This window comes from Oncorhynchus keta, chromosome 1 (genome assembly GCF_023373465.1).
Source record: "Oncorhynchus keta strain PuntledgeMale-10-30-2019 chromosome 1, Oket_V2, whole genome shotgun sequence".
Taxonomy (NCBI): domain Eukaryota; kingdom Metazoa; phylum Chordata; class Actinopteri; order Salmoniformes; family Salmonidae; genus Oncorhynchus; species Oncorhynchus keta.
This window is the reverse complement of record NC_068421.1, coordinates 62,642,192-62,663,463: the sequence shown is the minus strand read 5'-3', so window position 1 is coordinate 62,663,463 and position 21,272 is coordinate 62,642,192. Positions and strand designations below refer to the sequence as shown.

At 49.5% G+C, this 21,272-nt stretch overlaps 1 protein-coding gene across 1 annotated transcript in view; it reads left to right on the top strand.

Moving 5' to 3' along the window:
• The window catches only part of trabd2b (TraB domain containing 2B), a 107,875-nt gene that overhangs the window by 65,031 nt on the left and 21,572 nt on the right, over positions 1–21,272 (top strand). Inside the window, exons 3-4 of the mRNA XM_052457403.1 lie at positions 1,967–2,113; positions 12,698–12,872. Of these exons, the coding sequence (XP_052313363.1) occupies positions 1,967–2,113; positions 12,698–12,872 (322 nt within the window). The remainder of the gene's footprint in view (positions 1–1,966; positions 2,114–12,697; positions 12,873–21,272) is intronic.

Sequence of the window (21,272 nt, the reverse complement as noted above, 5' to 3'; positions counted from 1 at the left end):
CTCCCTACCCCAGCCCGAACCTCAGCCCTCTTTCTACCCAGGGCCTGCTCTGGCATTGCTCTTGGCAGCAGTACAGAGGGGCTGGTGCTCCCTACCCCAGCCCGAACCTCAGCCCTCTTTCTACCCAGGGCCTGCTCTGGCATTGCTCTTGGCAGCAGTACAGAGGGGCTGGTGCTCCCTACCCCAGCCCGAACCTCAGCCCTCTTTCTACCCAGGGCATGCTCTGGCATTGCTCTTGGCAGCAGTACAAAGCCCTGGGCAGGCATAGAGCCGTGTAGGTCAAGGGCTTGGGCAACGCCAACGCACACATGTGCCTGAGCTCGCCAGGCATCACCCTCCAATGTGACCCGGCGTGGGGGGAAGGAAATGAAGACAGTAAAGCAAGCAGACGTGAGATAGGAATAAATATATGAGGTATTGTCATTATGGAGCCGGCAGGGGGTCCTGGAGCGGGAATGAAAAGCATTTTTGCCGTTATGGCCACAGGTTTGATCAAGGCCCATTTTGGGATTACCGCTTTGGCAGGAGGACAGCACGCCGCTGCGCTCTCAGCTGAAAATAGATTCTGTGAAATACGTCTAATAAAATAAATAAGATTACTCACCTCTCTCCTTACAGTGTGAGGCTGAGTGAGGTCCTGGGGTAGGGTGCGTGCGATTGGGAAAGATGAGAAGAAGTTAGAGAGTGGACTGAGGGAGGGAGGAAGGGAGGAATGAAGAGGGAATGGGAGAGAGAGGCATCCCTGCTGTCAGCTCTCCAGTGTTTTCTCCCCTCGTTAGAACAGAGGCACCCTATTAAGGCACTGCCTGGAAGACTGGTTAGCAAATACAATGACCTCAGACTACACCAACTAGAGAAAGAGAGAGGGAGCGAAGAGAGAGAGGAGAGAGAGAGAGAGAGAGAGAGAGAGAGAGAGAGAGAGAGAGAGAGAGAGAGAGAGAGGATTAGGGTGTGCTGAGCTCATTGTTAAGGTTACTAACAGTTTAAGCAACATTCAATAAGGCAATACAATAAGTCATTTATCAGTTCAATGAGTGATTGCAAAAACATAACATAATTGTGTGAATTATTACATATAACTCAGAGTGTGTTGAATTCGGGATAGATCAGTTGCACAGCTGTATGCCTTAAGCCTACACACAAATCATGCGGATGGGCTGTCGACTTTTCTTTACTGACCCGGCTGGAGGCAATTAGGAATAAAGGGCTGGATGGAGAAGTAAATAGCGGTGATATACAGTATACATGCATACTGTACATACGTACGTAATCAAGGGTGCAAATCAACTGACCGCACCATCATAGGATATGAATGTGTCAGTGGGCGGAATCTGAGATAGCCTGAAACTCAACCCTCTGTACTCTGAGTAAACCACTCTCTCCCTCGCACCCTCCACCTAGCGCTCCTGTCAGAACACTTATCCCTGATTGACAGCTGGCTGGGGGCTGCCAGGCCAGTCAGAGGTGGGTGTGGGAGTGAGGGGGCGGGAGCTGGGAGGGTTAACCCCTGGTTTCTGGGACAGCTGCAGTGTCGCTGGGCCCGCTGGCTGCTGCACGCCATAAATTATCTCTGAAGAGGGTTTACTTTTTATTTTAATGGGGGCTGTAAATTTACCTTGTTGAGGCCCTGAGAGAGCTATTTTTAAAGGGGCACTCTCTGTCTTTTCAGATCTCCCTTCTATTTCCCTGAGAGAGGAGAGGGGTGGAGACACTGGAGCTCTGCCATCCGTCTTGTGGTCTTTTTTTACCTGCAGCCAGTTTGCACTTGATGGGCAACATTAGGAAACTAATAGAAATAAGCTTCTGTAAACTATACATCATACAGTACAGTACAGTGCAGTATGTGTGTGCTTGTATGCTTGTGTTAGTGTGAGTCATAATACAGGGAGACTTCCAGTAGTGCTGTTATGCTCTCATTGTTCCACACGGTGAAGTCCCTGACAGTTCCTCCCTCCTCCCTCTGCAGGTGCTGTTTGCTCTGAACCAGACCCTGCTGCAGCATGAGAGTGTGAGAGCAGGCAGTCTGCAGGGCTCCTTCACCACAGAGGACCTCATCACACACTATAACTGTGGAGACCTCAGCTCCATCATCTTCAACCATGACACTTCACAGGTACGTCCACCAGGGCTAGAAGACCCAGTGGGGCTAAAGCCGTGTTATTCCATCGTGGTCCTGAAGATACAGGCTTTTGGTCACACCTTACCATCAAGCTCTGACCTACTGTGACCACACACTATGGTTTTGGGGCGGCAGGTAGCCTAGTGGTTAAAGCGTTGGGCCAGTAACCAAAAGGTTGCTAGATCGAATCCCAAACTGACAAGGTAAAAATCTGTCGTTCTGCCCCTGAACAAGGCAGTTAACCCACTGTTCCCAGGCCGTCATTGTAAATATGAATTTGTTCTTAACTGGCCAAGTTAAATAAAAAAAATACAACAATGGTTGTCACACACCATGTACTATAAATCCTGTATGGTCATACCAGCTACAGTATGATTATATTTCAACAGTCACATGACTACACACATGATTATCATTGGCCATAATATAAGCACTGTTTAGGAGTTTGAACTAGGGTCAATTCAGCATATTACAATCACTTTACCTTCACAGGTGTATTATTAGGTTTGATTTGATTTGATTTGATGATTAGGTCCAGACAAATGATGCAATAAGACATTATCTCCTATATCCTTGGCCCCTAAAGACCATGCCTCCTACAGTTGTCTGCATCGTCCCTCCACTAAATCAGTCCAGTTAGCCTTGGTTCTTTCTATAATAATAACACATAATTAACATTCCATACCACATGCTATAACCATCTAATGGTTGATGGCGGTGCCTGGCCGAGCTGATATATGGCAGGCCTTATGAACTCTTCCGGAGTAGCAGGTGTTCCCTGATAAATGGATGGTAATCCCCTGCTCCTATGCTCTCCCAGCTCCATCTTCATCTACTTGGGGCCTGATGGGCCGCAGGGGGGAGAGGTTAATGCAGACGGCCTCCTCAGTCCTAGCCTCAGCCTATCCACCAGAGAGTGTAGCGCAACTAGGAGGTTCAAAGGGAGCAGGCTTGAGGAGGCCTCGGCCAGGGCCGCGACCAGAAGTAAGGAAGGGAGGAAATATTTCCCTGTCATTTCTCATTTCCTGAGAAGCCAGTATAGAGGGCAGCTAATGGGCCTTCCTGTGATAGGTTATCTGCATGTGGTTACCTCCTCCCCCAACCCCCTCCCTTTGACCATTAAACGCTCAAGCGGTTCTCATTCATCAGAGAACCGCTGGGGCCTCCCCCCTCACTCTCTTTACTTTACTTTTCTCTGTTTCTCCTTCTCTAGCCCAGTCACTCCCATAGGACTCACCAGTGCTAACCAGAGCAGAGAGAGAGAGAGAGAGAGAGGGGGGGCAAGAAAGAGACAGGGCAAGAAAGAGGCAGGAGAAAAGAAGAGAGAGGGAGGATTTGAGGGAAAGGGTATTTAGAAAGAGGGTTGTTGGGGGGTGGTTACAGGCACAATATTTACACTGAAATAATTCCATATTCCATATATTTTCAATTCATTATTTACCTGTGGACTGCCACTCAGAAGAAGAAAAATTCTATAAAAAATAGAACATTACAGTAAGTGCATAACTGCAAAGTCTTTACTTACTTCAGTATAAACAGGAAGAAAAAGCTAAATAAAAAGTGGGCCTCCACCCCCGACCCCCCATCCCATTCCCCCAACCTGCCTCCACCCCTGACCCTCCATCCCATTCCCCCAACCTGTCTCCACCCCCAACCCCCATCCCATTCCCACAACCTGTCTCCACCCCCAACCCCCCATCCCATTCCCACAACCTGTCTCCACCCCCAACCCTCATCCCATTCCCCCAACCTGTCTCCACCCCCAACCCCCCATCCCCCAACCTGTCTCCACCCTCAACCCCCATCCCATTCCCCTAACCTGTCTCCAACCCCCATCCCATTCCCCCAACCTGTCTCCATCCAACCCCCATCCCATTCCCCTAACTTTCTCTACCCCCAAACCCCCTATTCCATTCCCCCAACCTGTCTACACCCCAAACCCCTCATCCCATTCCCCTTACCTGTCTCCACCCTCAAAATCAAATCAAATAAAATTGATTTATATAGCCCTTCGTACATTAACTGATATCTCAAAGTGCTGTACAGAAACCCAACCATAAAACCCCAAACAGCAAGCATTGCAGGTATAGAAACACAGTTGCTAGGAAGAACTCCCTAGAAAATCCATATCCTAGGAAGAAACCTAGAGAGGAACCAGGCTATGAGGGGTGGCCAGTCCTCTTCTGGCTGTGCCGGGTGGAGATTATAATAGAACATGGCCAAGATGTTCAAATGTTCATAAATGACCAGCATGGTAAAATAATAATAATTACAGTAGTTGTCGAGGGTGCAGCAAGTCAGTGTCAGGGTTTTCATGTGGTGAAGTAGAGGAGGACCAAAACGCAGCGTGGTTATATTGACTCATGTTTAATAAAAACAGATAAACATGAACACTACAAAATAATAAATGTGGAAAACCAAAAACAGCCCTATCTGGTGCAAAACACAGAGACAGGAACAATCACCCACAAACACACAGTGAAACCCAGGCTACCTAAGTATGATTCTCAATCAGAGAAAACTAATGACACCTGCCTCTGATTGAGAACCATACTAGGCCGAAACATAGAAATACCCAAAACCTAGAAAAACAAACATAGTCTGCCCACCCAACTCACGCCCTGACCATACTAAATAATGACAAAACAAAGGAAATAAAGGTCAGAACGTGACAGTCAGCACCTCAGGAGTAAATGTCAGTTGGCTTTTCATAGCCGATCATTAAGAGTATCTCTACCACTCCTGCTGTCTCTCGAGAGTTGAAAACAGCATGTCTGGTTACATTGGTAACCTGTTTATATTAGCAATACGGCACCTCGGGGGTTTGTGATATATGGACTTATAACAGTTCCACCCAAAATAAGCTGCCATTTATGGTTAAAAAAATTTACTCTGCAAAAAAGACTGAGGCCACCATGGCATTAGCTGTCGCTGAACACTGTTCCATGCTGACATGTGATCACATTGGAGAAGCATGTAGAGCTGCTTTCTCAGACTCCACTGCTGCTACCCACTTCAACATGCACAGGACAAAGTGCACAGAAATGATTAATGGTGTTCTAGCACCATACTTTCTGAAAAAGTTGGTCGCAGATGTGGGTGACCAGTGTTTCAGCCTCCTCCTCGATGAGTCCACAGATGTAAGTGTTTCTAAGTACCTGGGGGTTGTGATAAGGTACTTTAGTGACACCAAGCAGACAATTGTATGAACATTTCTGAGGCTTGTTGAGTTGGATGGTGGAGATGCCAAATCTATAGCCCGTGCTGTTGTGGCTTTCCTTGAGAAGCGTTGTCTTAAAAAAGAGAAACTCCCGGGGATAGGGACTGACAATGCCTCTTATGACGGGGATTAACAATGGGGTCCATAAAGTGCTGAAGGAGGAGTATGGCCTCAAATATCTGGTTCTTATTCGCTGTGTGTGCCACTCTCTGCAGCTTGCTCATTTGTAGTTCTAAACATATTTAGGGTGTTTTTTACTCATTTTTTGTCTCTCCCACGACTTTATACCTTTCTCCTACAGCATCCATCACAATTACATGCACATGGCCCAATTATGCAAATTAGGTGATGATGTCATTTAGCAACTTCTAGCGACTTTTAGGACAGCCAATAGCTACTTTCCTTACTGAGGAGTTGGCAACACTGACAGGACACTAGCGCCCCACCTCGACAACATCCAGTGAAATTGCAGAGCACGAAATTCAAAATACTAAAATCGTAATATTAAACATTCACGAACATACAAGTGTCTTACATCCTTTAAAAGCATAACTTCTTGTTAATCCAATCGCATTGTCAGATTTCAAAAAGACATTAGGTCGAAAGCATACCATGTGATTATCTGAGGACAGCGCCCCACACACAAAAGCATTAAACATTTTCCAAACCAGCAGAGGCGTCACAAAAGTCAGAAATAGCGATAAAATAATTAACTTACCTTTGAAGACCTTCCTCTGTTTGCAATCCCAAAGGTCCCAGCTACACAACAAATGATAATTTTGTTTGATAAAGTCCTTCTTTATATCCCTACAAAGTCTGTTTAGTTGGCACGTTTGATTCAGTAATCCACCCATTCCACTCGTGCAACATGCATACAAAGGAATCCCAAAGTTACCAATAAACTTTGTCCAAACAAGTCAAACAACGTTTCTAATCAATCCTCAGGTACCCTAATATGTAAATAAATGATAAAATATAAGACGGAATGTAGTATGTTCAATACCGGAGATAAATAACGAGGTGCACGCCACAAGATTACATTCAAAATGAGAGCCACCTTGAAAAACAACAATTACTAAGTCATTTTTCAAAAAATAAGCCTGAAACTCTTTCTGAAGACTGTTGATATCTAGTGGAAGCCATAGGAACTGTAATCTGGGAGGTATTCCTTTGAATCTCCCATAAACAAGCATTTAAATGAATAATTCAGGATGGATTCTCCTCTGGTTTTTGGCTGTCATATCAGTTCTGTTATACTCACAGACATTATTTTAACAGTTTTAGAAACTGAGTGTTTCTAATCTATCTAAGTATATGCATATCCTAGCTTCTGGGCCTGAGTAACAGGCAGTTTACTTTGGGCACGTCATTCATCAGAATTTCCGAATACTGCCCCCTATCCCTAAAAAGTTAAAGAGTAACTGTATCCACTGGTGAATTGGGGGAGAGTGAGGTGATTGCCATCTAAGAGAACATATTTTTTGCATCAGTGCTGCCTGCCAAAAAATTGAATCAAAAATCGAAATCAAATCCAATTTTATTTGTCACATTCGCTGAATACAACAGGTGTAAACCTTACAGTGAAATGCTTACTTACAAGCCCTTTTTTATTTATTGTTTACTTCAGTTTATTTAGTAAATACGTTTTAAGAAAGTATTTACTAAATAAACTGAAGTAAACAATAAATAAATACAAATACAAATGAAAAAAAAAAGAAAAAACAAAGAATTAAAGAGCAACATTAAATAACAGTAGCAAGGTTATATATATATATAGAGGGTACTGGTCAGAGTCAATGTGCGGGTAGTCGAGGTAATTGAGGTAATATGTACATGTAGGTAGAGGTTAAGTGACTATGCATAGATAATAAACAGAGAGTAGCAGCAGTGTAAAAAGGGGGGCGGGGGTCAATGCAAATAGTCCGGTGGCCATTTGATTAGCTGTTCAGGAGTATTATGGCTTGGGGGTAGAAGCTGTTAAGAAGCCTTTTGGACCTAGACTTGGTGTTCCGGTACTGCTTGCCGTGTGGTAGCAAGGGGAACAGTCTATGACTAGGGTGGCTGGAGTAAATTTCTAGAGCCTTCCTCTGACACCGCCTGATATAGAGGTCCTGGATGGCACGAAGCTTGGCCCCAGTGTTGCACTGGGCCGTATGCACTACCCTCTGTAGTGCCTTGTGGTCAGAGGCTGAGCAGTTGCCATACTAGGTGGTGATGCAACCAGTCAGGATACTCTCGATGGTACAGAGGTAAAACGTTTTGAGTATCTGAGGACCCATGCCAAGTCTTTTTAGTCTCCTGAGGGGGAATAGGTGTTGTCGTGCCCTCTTCATTAATGTTTTGGTGTGTTTGGAATTGGCATTGTCGTGCCCTCTTCATGACTGTCTAGGTGTGTTTGGACCATGACAGTTCGTTGGTGATGTGGATACCAATGGACTTGAAGCTCTCAACCTGCTCCACTACAGCCCCGTCGATGAGAATGGGGGCGTGCTCGGCCCTCCTTTTCCTGTGGTCCACGATCATCTTTGTCTTGATCACATTGAGGGAGAGGTTATCCTGTCATCACACGGCCAGATCTCTGACCTCCTCCCTATAGGCTGTCTCGTTGTTGTTGGTGATCAGGCCTACCACTGTTGTGTCGTCGGCAAACTTAATGATGGTGTTGGAATCGTGCTTGGCCAATTCAGTCATGGGTGAACAGGGAGAACAGAAGGGGACTGAGCACGCACCCCTGAGTGGCCCCAGTGTTGAGGATCAGCATGGCATATGTTTTGTTACCTACCCTTACCACCTGTGGGCGGCTCGTCAGGAAGTCAATGATCCAGTTGCAGAGGAAGGTGTTGAGTCCCAGGATCCTTAGCTTAGTGATGAGCTGCGTGGACACTATGGTGTGGAACGTTGAGCTGTAGTCAATGAACAGCATTCACACGTAGGTGTTCTTTTTGTCCAGGTGGGAAAGGGCAGTGTGGAGTGCAATAGACATTGCGTCATCTGTGAATCTGTTGGGGCGGTATGCGAAAATAAGGGCGGGTCTAGGGTTTCTGGGATAATGGTGTTGATGTGTGCCATTCAAAGCACTTCATGACTACAGATGTGAGTGCTACAGGTCAGTAGTCATTTAGACAGGTTATGTTGGTGTTCTTGGCCACATGAACTATGGTGGTTTCCTTGAAACATGTTGGTATTACAGACTCGGTCAGGGACAGGTTGATCATGTCAGTGAAGACACTTGCCAGTTGGTCAGCGCATGCTCGGAGTACACGTCCTGGTAATCTGTCTGTGAATGTTGACCTGTTAAAGGTCTTACTCACATCGGCTACGGAGAGCGACTGATTGATGGAGAGATTCAAGGAGCTATCATCTTTCAGTAACATAATAGATGCAAAGCACTGAATATTTATATTTCAACCACTTCAAAATGGATGTTGTAACTTTGCCCCAGAAGCATTTCAATTCAGGGCACTCCCCCCACATCATATACAGTGGGGCAAAAAAAGTATTTAGTCAGCCACCAATTGTGCAAGTTCTCCCACTTAAAAAGATGAGAGAGGCCTGTAATTTTCATCATAGGTACAATTCAACTATGACAGACAAAATGAGAGAAAAAATCCAGAAAATCACATTGTAGGATTTTTAATGAATTTATTAGCAAATTATGGTGGAAAATAAGTATTTGGTCAATAACAAACAAGCAAGATTTCTGGCTCTCACAGACCTGCAACTTCTTCTTTAAGAGGCTCCTCTGTCCTCCACTTGTTACCTGTATTAATGGCACCTGTTTGAACTTGTTATCAGTATAAAAGACACCTGTCCACAACCTCAAACAGTCACACTCCAAACTCCACTATGGCCAAGACCAAAGAGCTGTCAAAGGACACCAGAAACGAAATTGTAGACCTGCACCAGGCTGGGAAGACTGAATCTGCAATAGGTAAGCAGCTTGGTTTGAAGAAATCAACTGTGGGAGCAAATATTAGGAAATGGAAGACAAGATTACTGATAATCTCCCTCGATCTGGGGCTCCACGCAAGATCTCACCCCGTGGGGTCAAAATGATCACAAGAACGGAGAGCAAAAATCCCAGAACCACACGGGGGGGACCTAGTGAATGACCTGCAGAGAGCTGGGACCAAAGTAACAAAGCCTACCACACTATGCCGCCAGGGACTCAAATCCTGCAGTGCCAGACTTGTCCCCCTGCTTAAGCCAGTACATGTCCAGGCCCGTCTGAAGTTTGCTAGAGAGCATTTGGATGATCCAGAAGAAGATTGGGAGAATGTCATATGGTCAGATGAAACCAAAATATAACTTTTTGGTAAAAACTCAACTCGTCGTCACTCAAAATCTCAAGATACATGGCCCCATTCATTCTTTCCTTTACACGGATCAGTCGTCCTGGTCCCTTTGGAGGACAAAGAATGCTGAGTTGCATCCAAAGAACACCATACCTACTGTGAAGCATGGGGGTGGAAACATCATGCTTTGGGGCTGTTTTTCTGCAAAGGGACCAGGACGACTGATCCGTGTAAAGGAAAGAATGAATGGGGCCATGTATCGTGAGATTTTGAGTGAAAACCTCCTTCCATCAGCAAGGGCATTGAAGATGAAACGAGGCTGGGTCTTTCAGCATGACAATGATCCCAAACACACCGCCCGGACAATGAAGGAGTGGCTTCGTAAGAAGCATTTCAAGGTCCTGGAGTGGCCTAGCCAGTCTCCAGATCTCAACCCCATAGAAAATCTTTGGAGGGAGTTGAAAGTCCGTGTTGCCCAGCAACAGCCCCAATACATCACTGCTCTAGAGGAGATCTGCATGGAGGAATGGTCCAAAATACCAGCAACAGTGTGTGAAAATCTTGTGAAGACTTACAGAAAACATTTGACCTCTGTCATTGCCAACAAAGGGTATATAACAAAGTATTGAGATAAACTTTTGTTATTGACCAAATACTTATTTTCCACCATAATTTGCAAATAAATTCATAAAAAATCCTACAATGTGATTTTCTGGATTTGTTTTTCTCATTTTGTCTGTCATATTTGAAGTGTACCTATGATGAAAATTACAGGCCTCTCTCATCTTTTTAAGTGGGAGAACTTGCACAATTGGTGGCTGACTAAATGCTTTTTTGCCCCACTGTAAAGGAATGTGCCTACCTGATTTAGGGGACACAGTGAACACTTAGGAGTTGAGGCCAATTTCATCGTAAAATGTTTCCTTGGTGTTAAATACAGTCTGTGAACAAACCTAAAGTGTATAAATTGATGGTTCAGATTATGGGATGCCAAGGTCATATTTTTCCATATTCTGTTACAGTTAAAGGGTTGTTCAGATTCAATTAGATTTGTGGACCATCAGTTTTTAATGGCTAGAGACTATTGATGCTAACAGCGCAGCTCATCACTCACACATACCTATGTAATTAGATGCTTTTCATGCAGCTGTCCAGTCCTTTTCATCACATTTAGTGCTGCAGCTCAATCAGCAGCCAGGTCACCCGTGATACAAGTCAGTATTCAACATCCATCTTATTTTACAATGAAGGCTTACCCCTCCCCTAACCCGAACAACACTGGGCCAATTGTGCACCGGGAACTCCCGATCACAGCTGGTTGTGATACAGCCCAGTATCAAACCAGGGTCTATAGTGACGCCTCTATCACTGAGATGCAGTGCCTTAGACCGCTGCGCCACTTGGGAACCTTAAAATGTTTGAGGACGTCGGGAGATGATGTGGAAAACTGGCCACTATGGGCAGCAGTGAGCGCGGTTACCTTCAAGTAGGTTTGGGTTTTGCTAGGGTGTTGTTGACGGGGATGCAGATGGGGGTAAACATCTGCCTCTGAAGGTTCCAAAGGTTGCAATTTTGAATCCAGCATTTTAAGATTATCCCAAACCTTAACCCTTACCTTAACTATTCAGAGTTAATGCATAACCTTACCTTTTCTGAGTTAAGGCCTAAACTTAACCCTAAACTTAAAAATACAGAGTTAATGCCTCAACTTATCCTTAAACAGTTTGAAATGTGACGTTTGCAACAACTTCGAAATTTGACAAACATGGATGAATGTCTAATTCTGACTTGAGACTGAGAGAGCAAGTTGCAATCAGACACAGGCTGTGATCAGCAGCTACAGGTGTCCACATCATACAGTACAGTTCAGGGCCCTCGAGGCAATCACTTCAAAGACAACACAACCACACACACACACACACACACACACACACACACACACACACACACACACACACACACACACACACACACACACACACACACACACACACACACACACACACACACACACACACACACACACACACACACACACACACACACACACACCCCCCTGTACCCTCTGAACTATTTTCCTGATAACCCCTTCCTGTCTCCCCTCGCTCCCTCTATCTCCACTGGGGAGTAGCCCTGGTCAGGAAGTGGAGAGGAACTTGTTCCTAACAAACACTTTGACCCCAGAGCTGTAGGAAACTGAACAGGATACTCCCTGAGAGCAGTATAGTGGGGCTCAGGTGCAGTCTGCAGCCTGGGCCTGGTGTGTATGTGTGTGTGCAGCTGTATAATAGAGCAGAGCAGGATCCTCAGCCTACCCCTGTAAAGGTGGCCCTTGAGGCCCCCCTCTAAACGCCAGACTCCCTCCCACTCCACTCCGATTCCCCCAGGACCTCTAATCATCCCTGCAGATTAACGGCCTGCCTAGCCCTCTGAGCCGGCCAAGAGCTGACTACAGCCAGGACGCTGTCGGCTGTAAATCAATCAAACCGCAATTAAACACACATTCTCTCACACACACACACACACACACACACACACACACACACACACACACACACACACACACACACACACACACACACACACACACACACACACACACACACACACACACACATAGCTACACACACGTAGGCATGCAAACACACATATACACACATCAGTAGAGTCAGTCTCTCTCTCTCTTTCTCTCTCTCTCTCTCTGTAGCAGGTAGTCATTTTCCATCAGGCTGTCATGCTACACACACTGGCAGAAATGTCAGGAACACTTTCTCCTGCCAGGTTGCACACTCACACGGGCACATCACTAACACCCTCCTTCTCTCACTCTGTCCTTCTCTCTTTCCCTGTTCTTTCACTCTGTCCCTCTCGCTTTCCTTTTCTATCCCCTTCCCCTCCCTCTCACGCTCTCTCTTCACCCTTCCCTCTCTCTCTTTCTGTCTTTCTGTCTTTCTGTCTTTCTCTCTCTCTCTCTCTCTCTCTCTCTCTCTCTCTCTCTCTCTCTCTCTCTCTCTCTCTCTCTCTCTCTCTCTCTTTCTCTCACTCTCTATCGCGCTCTCTCAGCTCCCTCACTTCATCAACAGTTCCCTACCGGCCCATGAGAGGACCACGGCGCTGCAGATTGACAGCTACTTCCGTCAGGAGCTCATCTACAAACGCAACGAGCGAATGGCACGCCGCATCTCCTCCCTCATCCAGCGAAACCCCTCCCAGACCTTCTTCTTTGCTTTTGGTGCAGGTTAGTGGGGAGGTTTGGGAGGTCATGAGTCCAGGAAACCCTAATCTATGGTCACCTCTACAGATTAAGGGGAGGATTTAGGGATGGTAATCTGAACCTAGATCTGTGCCTATGGGCACTTCAATGGGACCCCATCTCTGGTGCTTACAGAAACTCTGTGTGTCTGTTTTTCAGCAGCACTGAAGCTTAGTGATGGGACAGAGGGAGCTGGAAGTCACGGCAGGGTGGATGGGGGGACAGTAGTAAATGGTAGATGACCTTTCTTTATGGCCCAGTCAGAGGTGGGTTTTGTCAGCCAGAGCAGAGGAGACAGATGAAGTCAAGAGGCCATGTTCACAGTGCTCCCCTGCACCTCAGCCCTCCCTCAGCTGCCTCCAGCCACCAGTAAAGACTAATGGAGCGTAGAGCTGAGGAGAGGAACTTACAGTGATACACACCCCACATCTCAGTGGATGCAAGGAATGCTCACGGTTACAGTTGCGAGTGTTTGTGTGTGTTTGCGTGTGTGTGTATGTGTGCGCACATGTGCGTGCGTGTGTGTGTGTGTGTTTGCGCGTGTGCGTGCATGTGTGTTTTTGTGTGTGTGTGTGTGCGTGATAGCATGTCAGAAAGAGATATCAGTTTTGTGTCTAGTGAGTGTTTGTACCAATGTTAATGTGTGTTTATAGTGAACAATTTTATCTAATTCACATGTTTGAAAGCTAAACTGGAAAAAGAGCAGGACAATAATAGTCTTCAATGGTTCCCAGATCTCTGGCATGAAGAACCATACGTAAAATACACTCACACACGCACACACACCCACACAAACGCAAAAGTATGTGCATGCACACACACACACACAGCTATAGTGCCAATTACCAGCAGTTCCTCCCAAATCCAGAAATGAAGGAACCATGAGCTGTTTGTTTCAATTAGCATTCCATGCTGTGTGTGTGTGTGTGTGTGTGTGTGTGAGTGTGAGTGTGTGTGTGTGTGTGTGTGTGTGTGTGTGTGTGTGTGTGTGTGTGTGTGTGTGTGTGTGTGTGTGTGTGTGTGTGTGTGTGTGTGTGTGTGTGTGTGTGTGTGTGTGTGTGTGTGTGTGTGTGTGTGTGTGTGTGTGTGTGTGTGTGTGTGTGTGTGTGTGTGTGTGTGTTTGTGTGTGCATGGGCATACTCTGTATGTGTATAAGAAGTAACTAGTCAATTTTCATCTAATTAATCCATGACCAGCATTCCAGTGAACCGGCAGAGGAAATAAGGCTTGATGAATCTGAAGATACATTCTTCCTTTATTAAAACGTGTTTTCATTGGGAACACAGAAACCCATGTGAACCACAGATAACAAGTGAACCAAAACCAGTCCTCCCAGCCAGAGCTAAGGAATGAGAGAGAGAGAGAGCAGTTTGGAGGAGTAAGGGGTTTAGTGGGGGAGTAGGAGGTTTAGTGGGGGAGTAGGGGGTTTAGTGGGGGAGTAGGGGGTTTAGTGGGGGAGTAGGGGTTTAGTGGGGGAGTGGGGGAAGGGGTTTAGTGGGGAGTGGGGGAGGGGGTTTAGTGGGGGTAGGGGTTTAGTGGGGGAGGGGGTTTAGTGGGGAGTAGGGGTTTAGTGGGGGAGTAGGGGTTTAGTGGAGGGAGTAGGAGGTTTAGTGGGGGAGGGGGTTTAGTGGAGGAGTAGGGAGGTTTAGTGGGGGAGTAGGGGTTTAGTGGGGGTAGGGGTTTAGTGGAGGAGTAGGGGTTCAGTGGGGGAGTAGGGGTTTAGTGGAGGAGTAGGAGGTTTAGTGGGGAGTAGGGGTTTAGTGGAGGAGGGTTTCAGTGGGGGAGTAGGGGTTTAGTGGAGGAGTAGGGGTTTAGTGGGGGAGTAGGGGTTTAGTGGGGAGTAGGGGTTTAGTGGAGGAGTAGGAGGTTTAGTGGGGAGTAGGGGTTTAGTGGAGGAGTAGGGGTTTAGTGGGGAGTAGGGGGTTTAGTGGAGGAATAGGGGTTTAGTGGGGAGTAGGGGTTTAGTGGAGGAGTAGGGGTTCAGTGGGGAGTAGGGGGTGGAGGAGTTTAGTGGGGGAGTAGGGGTTTAGTGGAGGAGTAGGGGTTTAGTGGGGGAGGGGGGTTTAGTGGGGGTTTAGTGGGGAGGGGGTTTAGTGGAGGAGTAGGGGTTCAGTGGGGGAGTAGGGGTAGGAGGTTTAGTGGGGGAGTAGGGGTTTAGTGGAGGAATAGGGGTTTAGTGGAGGAGTAGGGGGTTTAGTGGGGAGTAGGGGTTTAGTGGGGAGTAGGGGTTCAGTGGGGGAGGGGGTTTAGTGGAGGAGGGGTTTAGTGGGGGAGTAGGGGGTTTAGTGTGGAGGAGTAGGAGGTTTAGTGGGGGAGTAGGGGGTTTAGTGGAGGAGTAGGGTTCAGTGGGGGAGTAGGGGTTTAGTGGAGGAGTAGGAGGTTTAGTGGGGGAGTAGGGGTTTAGTGGAGGAGTAGGGGGTTTAGTGGAGGGGAGGTTTAGTGGGGGGAGTAGGGGGTTTAGTGGAGGAGTAGGGGTTCAGTGGGGGAGTAGGGGTTTAGTGGAGGAGTAGGAGGTTTAGTGGGGGAGTAGGGGTTTAGTGGAGGAGTAGGGGGTTCAGTGGGGGAGTAGGGGTTTAGTGGAGGAGTAGGAGGTTTAGTGGGGGAGTAGGGGTTTAGTGGGGGAGGGGTTTAGGGAGGAGTTTTAGTGGGGGAGTAGGGGTTTAGTGGAGGAGTAGGGGTTTAGTGGAGGGGGGGGTTTAGTGGAGGGGGAGGTTTAGTGGGGGAGGGGGGTTTAGTGGAGGAGTAGGGGTTTAGTGGAGGAGTAGGAGGTTTAGTGGGGAGTAGGGGGTTTAGTGGAGGAGTAGGGGTTCAGTGGGGGAGTAGGGGTTTAGTGGAGGAGTAGGGGTTTAGTGGGGGAGTAGGGGTTTAGTGGAGGAGGGGGTTCAGTGGGGGAGTAGGGGGTTTAGTGGAGGAGTAGGGGGTTTAGTGGGGGAGTAGGGGTTTAGTGGAGGAGTAGGGGTTTAGTGGAGGAGGGAGGTTTAGTGGGGGAGTAGGGGGGGTTTAGTGGAGGAGGGGGTTCAGTGGGGAGTAGGGGGTTTAGTGGAGGAGTAGGAGGTTTAGTGGGGGAGTAGGGGTTTAGTGGGGGAGTTTAGGGGGAGTTTTAGTGGGGGAGTAGGGGGTTTAGTGGGGGAGTAGGGGTTTAGTGGAGGGAGTTTAGTGGGGGAGTTTTAGTGGAGGAGTAGGGGTTCAGTGGGGGAGTAGGGGTTTAGTGGGGGAGTAGGGGTTTAGTGGAGGAGTAGGAGGTTTAGTGGGGAGTAGGGGTTTAGTGGGGGAGGGGGTTTAGTGGAGGAGTAGGAGTTTAGTGGGGGTAGGGGTTTAGTGGAGGAGTAGGGGTTCAGTGGGGGAGTTTTAGTGGAGGAGTGGAGGTTTAGTGGGGGAGTAGGGGGTTTAGTGGAGGAGGGGGGTTTAGGGAGTTTCAGTGGGGGAGTAGGGGGTTTAGTGGAGGAGTAGGGGTTCAGTGGGGGAGTAGGGGTTTAGTGGAGGAGTTTTCAGTGGGGAGTGGGGTTTAGTGGAGGAGTAGGAGGTTTAGTGGGGGAGTAGGGGTTTAGTGGGGGAGTAGGGGGTTTAGTGGAGGAGTAGGGGTTTAGTGGGGGGAGTAGAGGGTTTAGTGGAGGAGTAGGGGTTTAGTGGAGGAGTAGGAGGTTTAGTGGAGGTAAGGGGTTTAGTGGGGGAGTAGGGGGTTTAGTGGAGGACTAGGGGGTTTTGGAGGAGTAGGGGTTCAGTGGGGGAGTTTTAGTGGAGGAGTAGGGGGTGGGGGAGTAGGGGGTTTAGTGGAGGAGTAGGGGTTCAGTGGGGGGGTAGGGAGTTTAGTGGAGGTAGGAGGTTTAGTGGGGGAGTAGGGGTTCAGTGGGGAGGGGGTTTAGTGGAGGAGTAGGGGTTCAGTGGGGGAGTAGGGGTTTAGTGGAGGAGTAGGGGTTCAGTGGGGAGTAGGGGTTTAGTGGAGGAGTAGGAGGTTTAGTGGGGGAGTAGGGGGTTTAGTGGAGGAGTAGGGGGTTCAGTGGGGGAGTAGGGGTTTAGTGGAGGAGTAGGAGGTTTAGTGGGGGAGTAGGGGGTTTAGTGGAGGAGTAGGGGGTTCAGTGGGGGAGTAGGGGTTTAGTGGAGGAGTAGGGGGTTCAGTGGGGAGTAGGGGGTTTAGTGGAGGTAGGGGTTCAGTGGGGGAGTAGGGGGTTTAGTGGAGGAGTAGGAGGTTTAGTGGGGGAGTAGGGGTTTAGTGGAGGTAGGGGGTTCAGTGGGGGGAGTAGGGGGTTTAGTGGAGGAGTAGGGGGTTCAGTGGGGGAGTAGGGGTTTAGTGGAGGTAGGGGTTCAGTGGGGGGAGTAGGGGTTTAGGGAGGGTAGGAGGTTTAGTGGGGGAGTAGGGGTTTAGTGGAGGAGTAGGGGTTCAGTGGGGGAGTAGGGGTTTAGTGGAGGAGTAGGGGTTCAGTGGGGGAGTAGGGGTTTAGTGGAGGAGTAGGGGTTCAGTGGGGGAGTAGGGGTTTGTGGAGGAGTAGGGGTTCAGTGGGGGGGAGTAGGGGTTTAGAGGGGGAGTAGGGGGGTTTAGTGGGGAGTAGGGGTTTAGTGGGGGAGTAGGGGGTTTAGTGGAGGAGTAGGAGGTTTAGTGGGGGAGTAGGGGGTTTAGTGGAGGAGTAGGGGTTCAGTGGGGGAGTAGGGGTTTAGTGGAGGAGTAGGGGTTCAGTGGGGGTAGGGGTTCTGAGGGTAGTAGGGGGTTTAGAGGGTGGGGGGTTTAGTGGGGAGTAGGAGGTTTAGTGGAGGAGATGTTCAGTGGGGGGAGTAGGGGGTTTAGTGGGGAGTAGGGAGTTTAGTGGGGGAATAGGGAGTTTAGTGGGGAGTAGGGGGTTTAGTTGGGGGAGTAGGGGTTGAGTGGGGGTAGTAGGGGTTTGTGGGGAGTAGGGGTTTAGTGGGGGAGTAGGGTTCAGTGGGGGAGTAGAGGTTTAGTGGAGGAGTAGGGGTTTAGGGGGGAGTAGGGGTTTAGTGGAGGGGGGTTCAGTGGGGAGTAGGGGTTTAGTGGAGGTAGGGGTTCAGTGGGGAGTAGGGGTTTAGAGGGGAGTAGGGGGTTTAGAGGGGGTAGGGGGTTTAGTGGGGAGTAGGGGGACAGTGGGGAGTAGGGGTTTAGTGGAGGAGTAGGGGGTTCAGTGGGGAGTAGGGGTTTAGAGGGAGTAGGGGTTTAGAGGGGGAGTAGGGGTTTAGAGGGGATAGGGGTTTAGAGGGGGGTAGGGGTTTAGTGGGGAGTAGGGGGAGTGGGGGAGTAGGGGTTTAGTGGAGGAGTAGGGGTTCAGTGGGGGAGTAGGGGTTTAGTGGAGGAGTAGGGGGGGTTCAGTGGGGAGTAGGGGGTTTAGAGGGGGAGTAGGGGGTTTAGAGGGGAGTAGGGGGATTAGAGGGGGAGTAGGGGGTTTAGAGGGGGTAGGGGGTTTAGTGGGGGATAGGGGGACAGTGGGGAGTAGGGGTTTAGTGGAGGAGTAGGGGGTTCAGTGGGGGGTCAGGGGTTTAGTGGGGGAGTGGGGTTTAGTGGGGAGTAGGGAGTTTAGTGGGGGAATAGGGAGTTTAGTGGGGAGTAGGGGTTTAGTGGGGAGTAGGGGTTGAGTGGGGGAGTAGGGGTTTAGTGGGGGAGTAGGGGGTTTAGTGGGGAGTATGGGGTTTAGGTGTAGGGGGTTTAGTGGAGGAGTAGGAGGTTTAGTGGGGACTAGGGGTTTAGTGGAGGAGTAGGGGTTTAGTGGAGGAGTAGGGGTTTAGTGGAGGAGTAGGAGGTTTAGTGGGGGAGTAGGGGGTTTAGTGGAGGAGTAGGGGTTTAGTGGAGGAGTAGGAGGTTTAGTGGGGGAGTAGGGGTTTAGTGGAGGAGTAGGGGTTCAGTGGGGGAGTAGGGGGTTTAGTGGAGGAGTAGGAGGTTTAGTGGGGGAGTAGGGGTTTAGTGGAGGAGTAGGGGTTCAGTGGGGGAGTAGGGGGTTTAGTGGAGGAGTAGGAGGTTTAGGGGGGAGTAGGGGTTTAGTGGAGGAGTAGGGGTTTAGTGGAGGAGTAGGAGGTTTAGTGGGGGAGTAGGGGGTTTAGTGGAGGAGTAGGGGTTCAGTGGGGGAGTAGGGGTTTTAGTGGAAGAGTAGGAGGTTTAGTGGGGAGTAGGGGGTTTAGTGGGGGAGTAGGGGGTTTAGTGGAGGAGTAGGAGGTTTAGTGGGGAGTAGGGGTTTAGTGACTTTAGTGGAGGAGTAGGGGTTCAGTGGGGGAGTAGGGGTTTAGTGGGGGAGTAGGGGTTTAGTGGAGGAGTAGGAGGTTTAGTGGGGGAGTAGGGGGTTTAGTGGGGGAGTAGGGGTTTTAGGGAGGTAGGAGGTTTAGTGGGGGAGTAGGGGTTTAGTGGAGGTAGGGGTTCAGTGGGGGAGTAGGGGGTTTAGTGGAGGAGTAGGAGGTTTAGTGGGGGAGTAGGGGGTTTAGTGGAGGAGTAGGGGTTTAGTGGAGGAGAGGGGTTCAGTGGGGGAGTACTAGTGGAGGAGTAGGGGTTCAGTGGGGGAGTAGGGGGTTTAGTGGAGGTAGGGGTTCAGTGGGGATAGGGGTTTAGTGGAGGAGTAGGAGGTTTAGTGGGGAGTAGGGGTTTAGTGGGGGAGTAGGGGTTTAGTGGAGGAGTAAGGGTTTAGTGGGGAGTAGGGGTTTAGTGGAGGAGTAGGGGTTTAGTGGAGGAGTAGGAGGTTTAGTGGAGGAGTAAGGGGTTTAGTGGGGGAGTAGGGGTTTAGTGGAGGAGTAGGGGGTTTAGTGGAGGAGTAGGGGTTCAGTGGGGGAGTAGGGGGTTTAGTGGAGGAGTAGGGGGTTCAGTGGGGGGAGTAGGGGTTTAGTGGAGGAGTAGGGGTTCAGTGGGGGAGTAGGGAGTTTAGTGGAGGAGTAGGAGGTTTAGTGGGGGAGTAGGGGTTCAGTGGGGAGTAGGGGTTTAGTGGAGGAGTAGGGGTTCAGTGGGGGATAGGGGTTTAGTGGAGGAGTAGGGGTTCAGTGGGGGAGTAGGGGGTTTAGTGGAGGAGTAGGAGGTTTAGTGGGGGAGTAGGGGGTTTAGTGGAGGAGTAGGGGTTCAGTGGGGGAGTAGGGGTTTAGTGGAGGAGTAGGAGGTTTAGTGGGGGAGTAGGGGGTTTAGTGGAGGACTCAGTGGGGGAGTAGGGGTTTAGTGGAGGAGTAGGGGTTCAGTGGGGGAGTAGGGGTTTAGTGGAGGAGTAGGGGTTCAGTGGGGAGGGGGTTTAGTGGAGGAGTAGGAGGTTTAGTGGGGGAGTAGGGGTTTAGTGGAGGAGTAGGGGTTCAGTGGGGGACTTTAGTGGAGGAGTAGGGGGTTCAGTGGGGGAGTAGGGGGTTTAGTGGAGGAGTAGGGGTTCAGTGGGGGAGTAGGGGTTTAGTGGAGGAGTAGGAGGTTTAGTGGGGGAGTAGGGGTTTAGTGGAGGAGTAGGGGTTCAGTGGGGGAGTCTTTAGTGGAGGAGTAGGGGTTCAGTGGGGAGTAGTCTTTAGTGGAGGAGTAGGGGTTCAGTGGGGGAGTAGGGGTTTAGTGGAGGAGTAGGGGTTCAGTGGGGAGTAGGGGGTTTAGGGGGTTTAGTGGGGAGTAGGGGTTTAGTGGGGGAGGGGTTTAGTGGAGGAGTAGGAGGTTTAGTGGGGAGAGGGGTTTAGTGGAGGAGTAGGGTTCAGTGGGGGAGTGGGGGTTTGGTGGAGGAGGGGGTTCAGTGGGGGAGTAGGGGTTTAGAGGGGGAGTAGGGGTTTAGAGGGGGGCAGGGGTTTAGTGGGGGAGTAGGAGGTTTAGTGGAGGAGTAGCGGTTCAGTGGGGGAGTAGGGGTTTAGTGGGGGAGTAGGGAGTTTAGTGGGGAATAGGGAGTTTAGGGGGAGTAGGGGTTTAGTTGGGGAGTAGGGGTTGAGTGGGGAGTAGGGGGTTTAGTGGGGAGTAGGGGGTTTAGTGGGGGAGTAGGGGTTCAGTGGGGGAAGAGGGTTTAGTGGAGGTAGGGGTTTAGTGGGGGAGTAGGGGTTTAGTGGAGGAGTAGGGGTTCAGTGGGGAGTAGGGGTTTAGTGGAGGAGTAGGGGTTCAGTGGGGGAGTAGGGGGTTTAGAGGGGGAGTAGGGGGTTTAGATGGGGTAGGGGGTTTAGTGGGGGAGTAGGGGGTTCAGTGGGGGAGTAGGGGGTTTAGTGGAGGAGTAGGGGTTCAGTGGGGGGAGCAGGGGTTTAGAGGGGAGTAGGGGTTTAGAGGGGGGTAGGGGTTTATAGTAGGGGTTTAGAGGGGGGTAGGGGTTTCAGTGGGGGAGTAGGGGTTTAGTGGGGGAGTAGGGGTTTAGTGGAGGAGTAGGGGTTCAGTGGGGGAGTAGGGGTTTAGTGGAGGAGTAGGGGTTCAGTGGGGGAGTAGGGGTTTAGAGGGGGAGTAGGGGGTTTAGAGGGGGAGTAGGGGTTTAG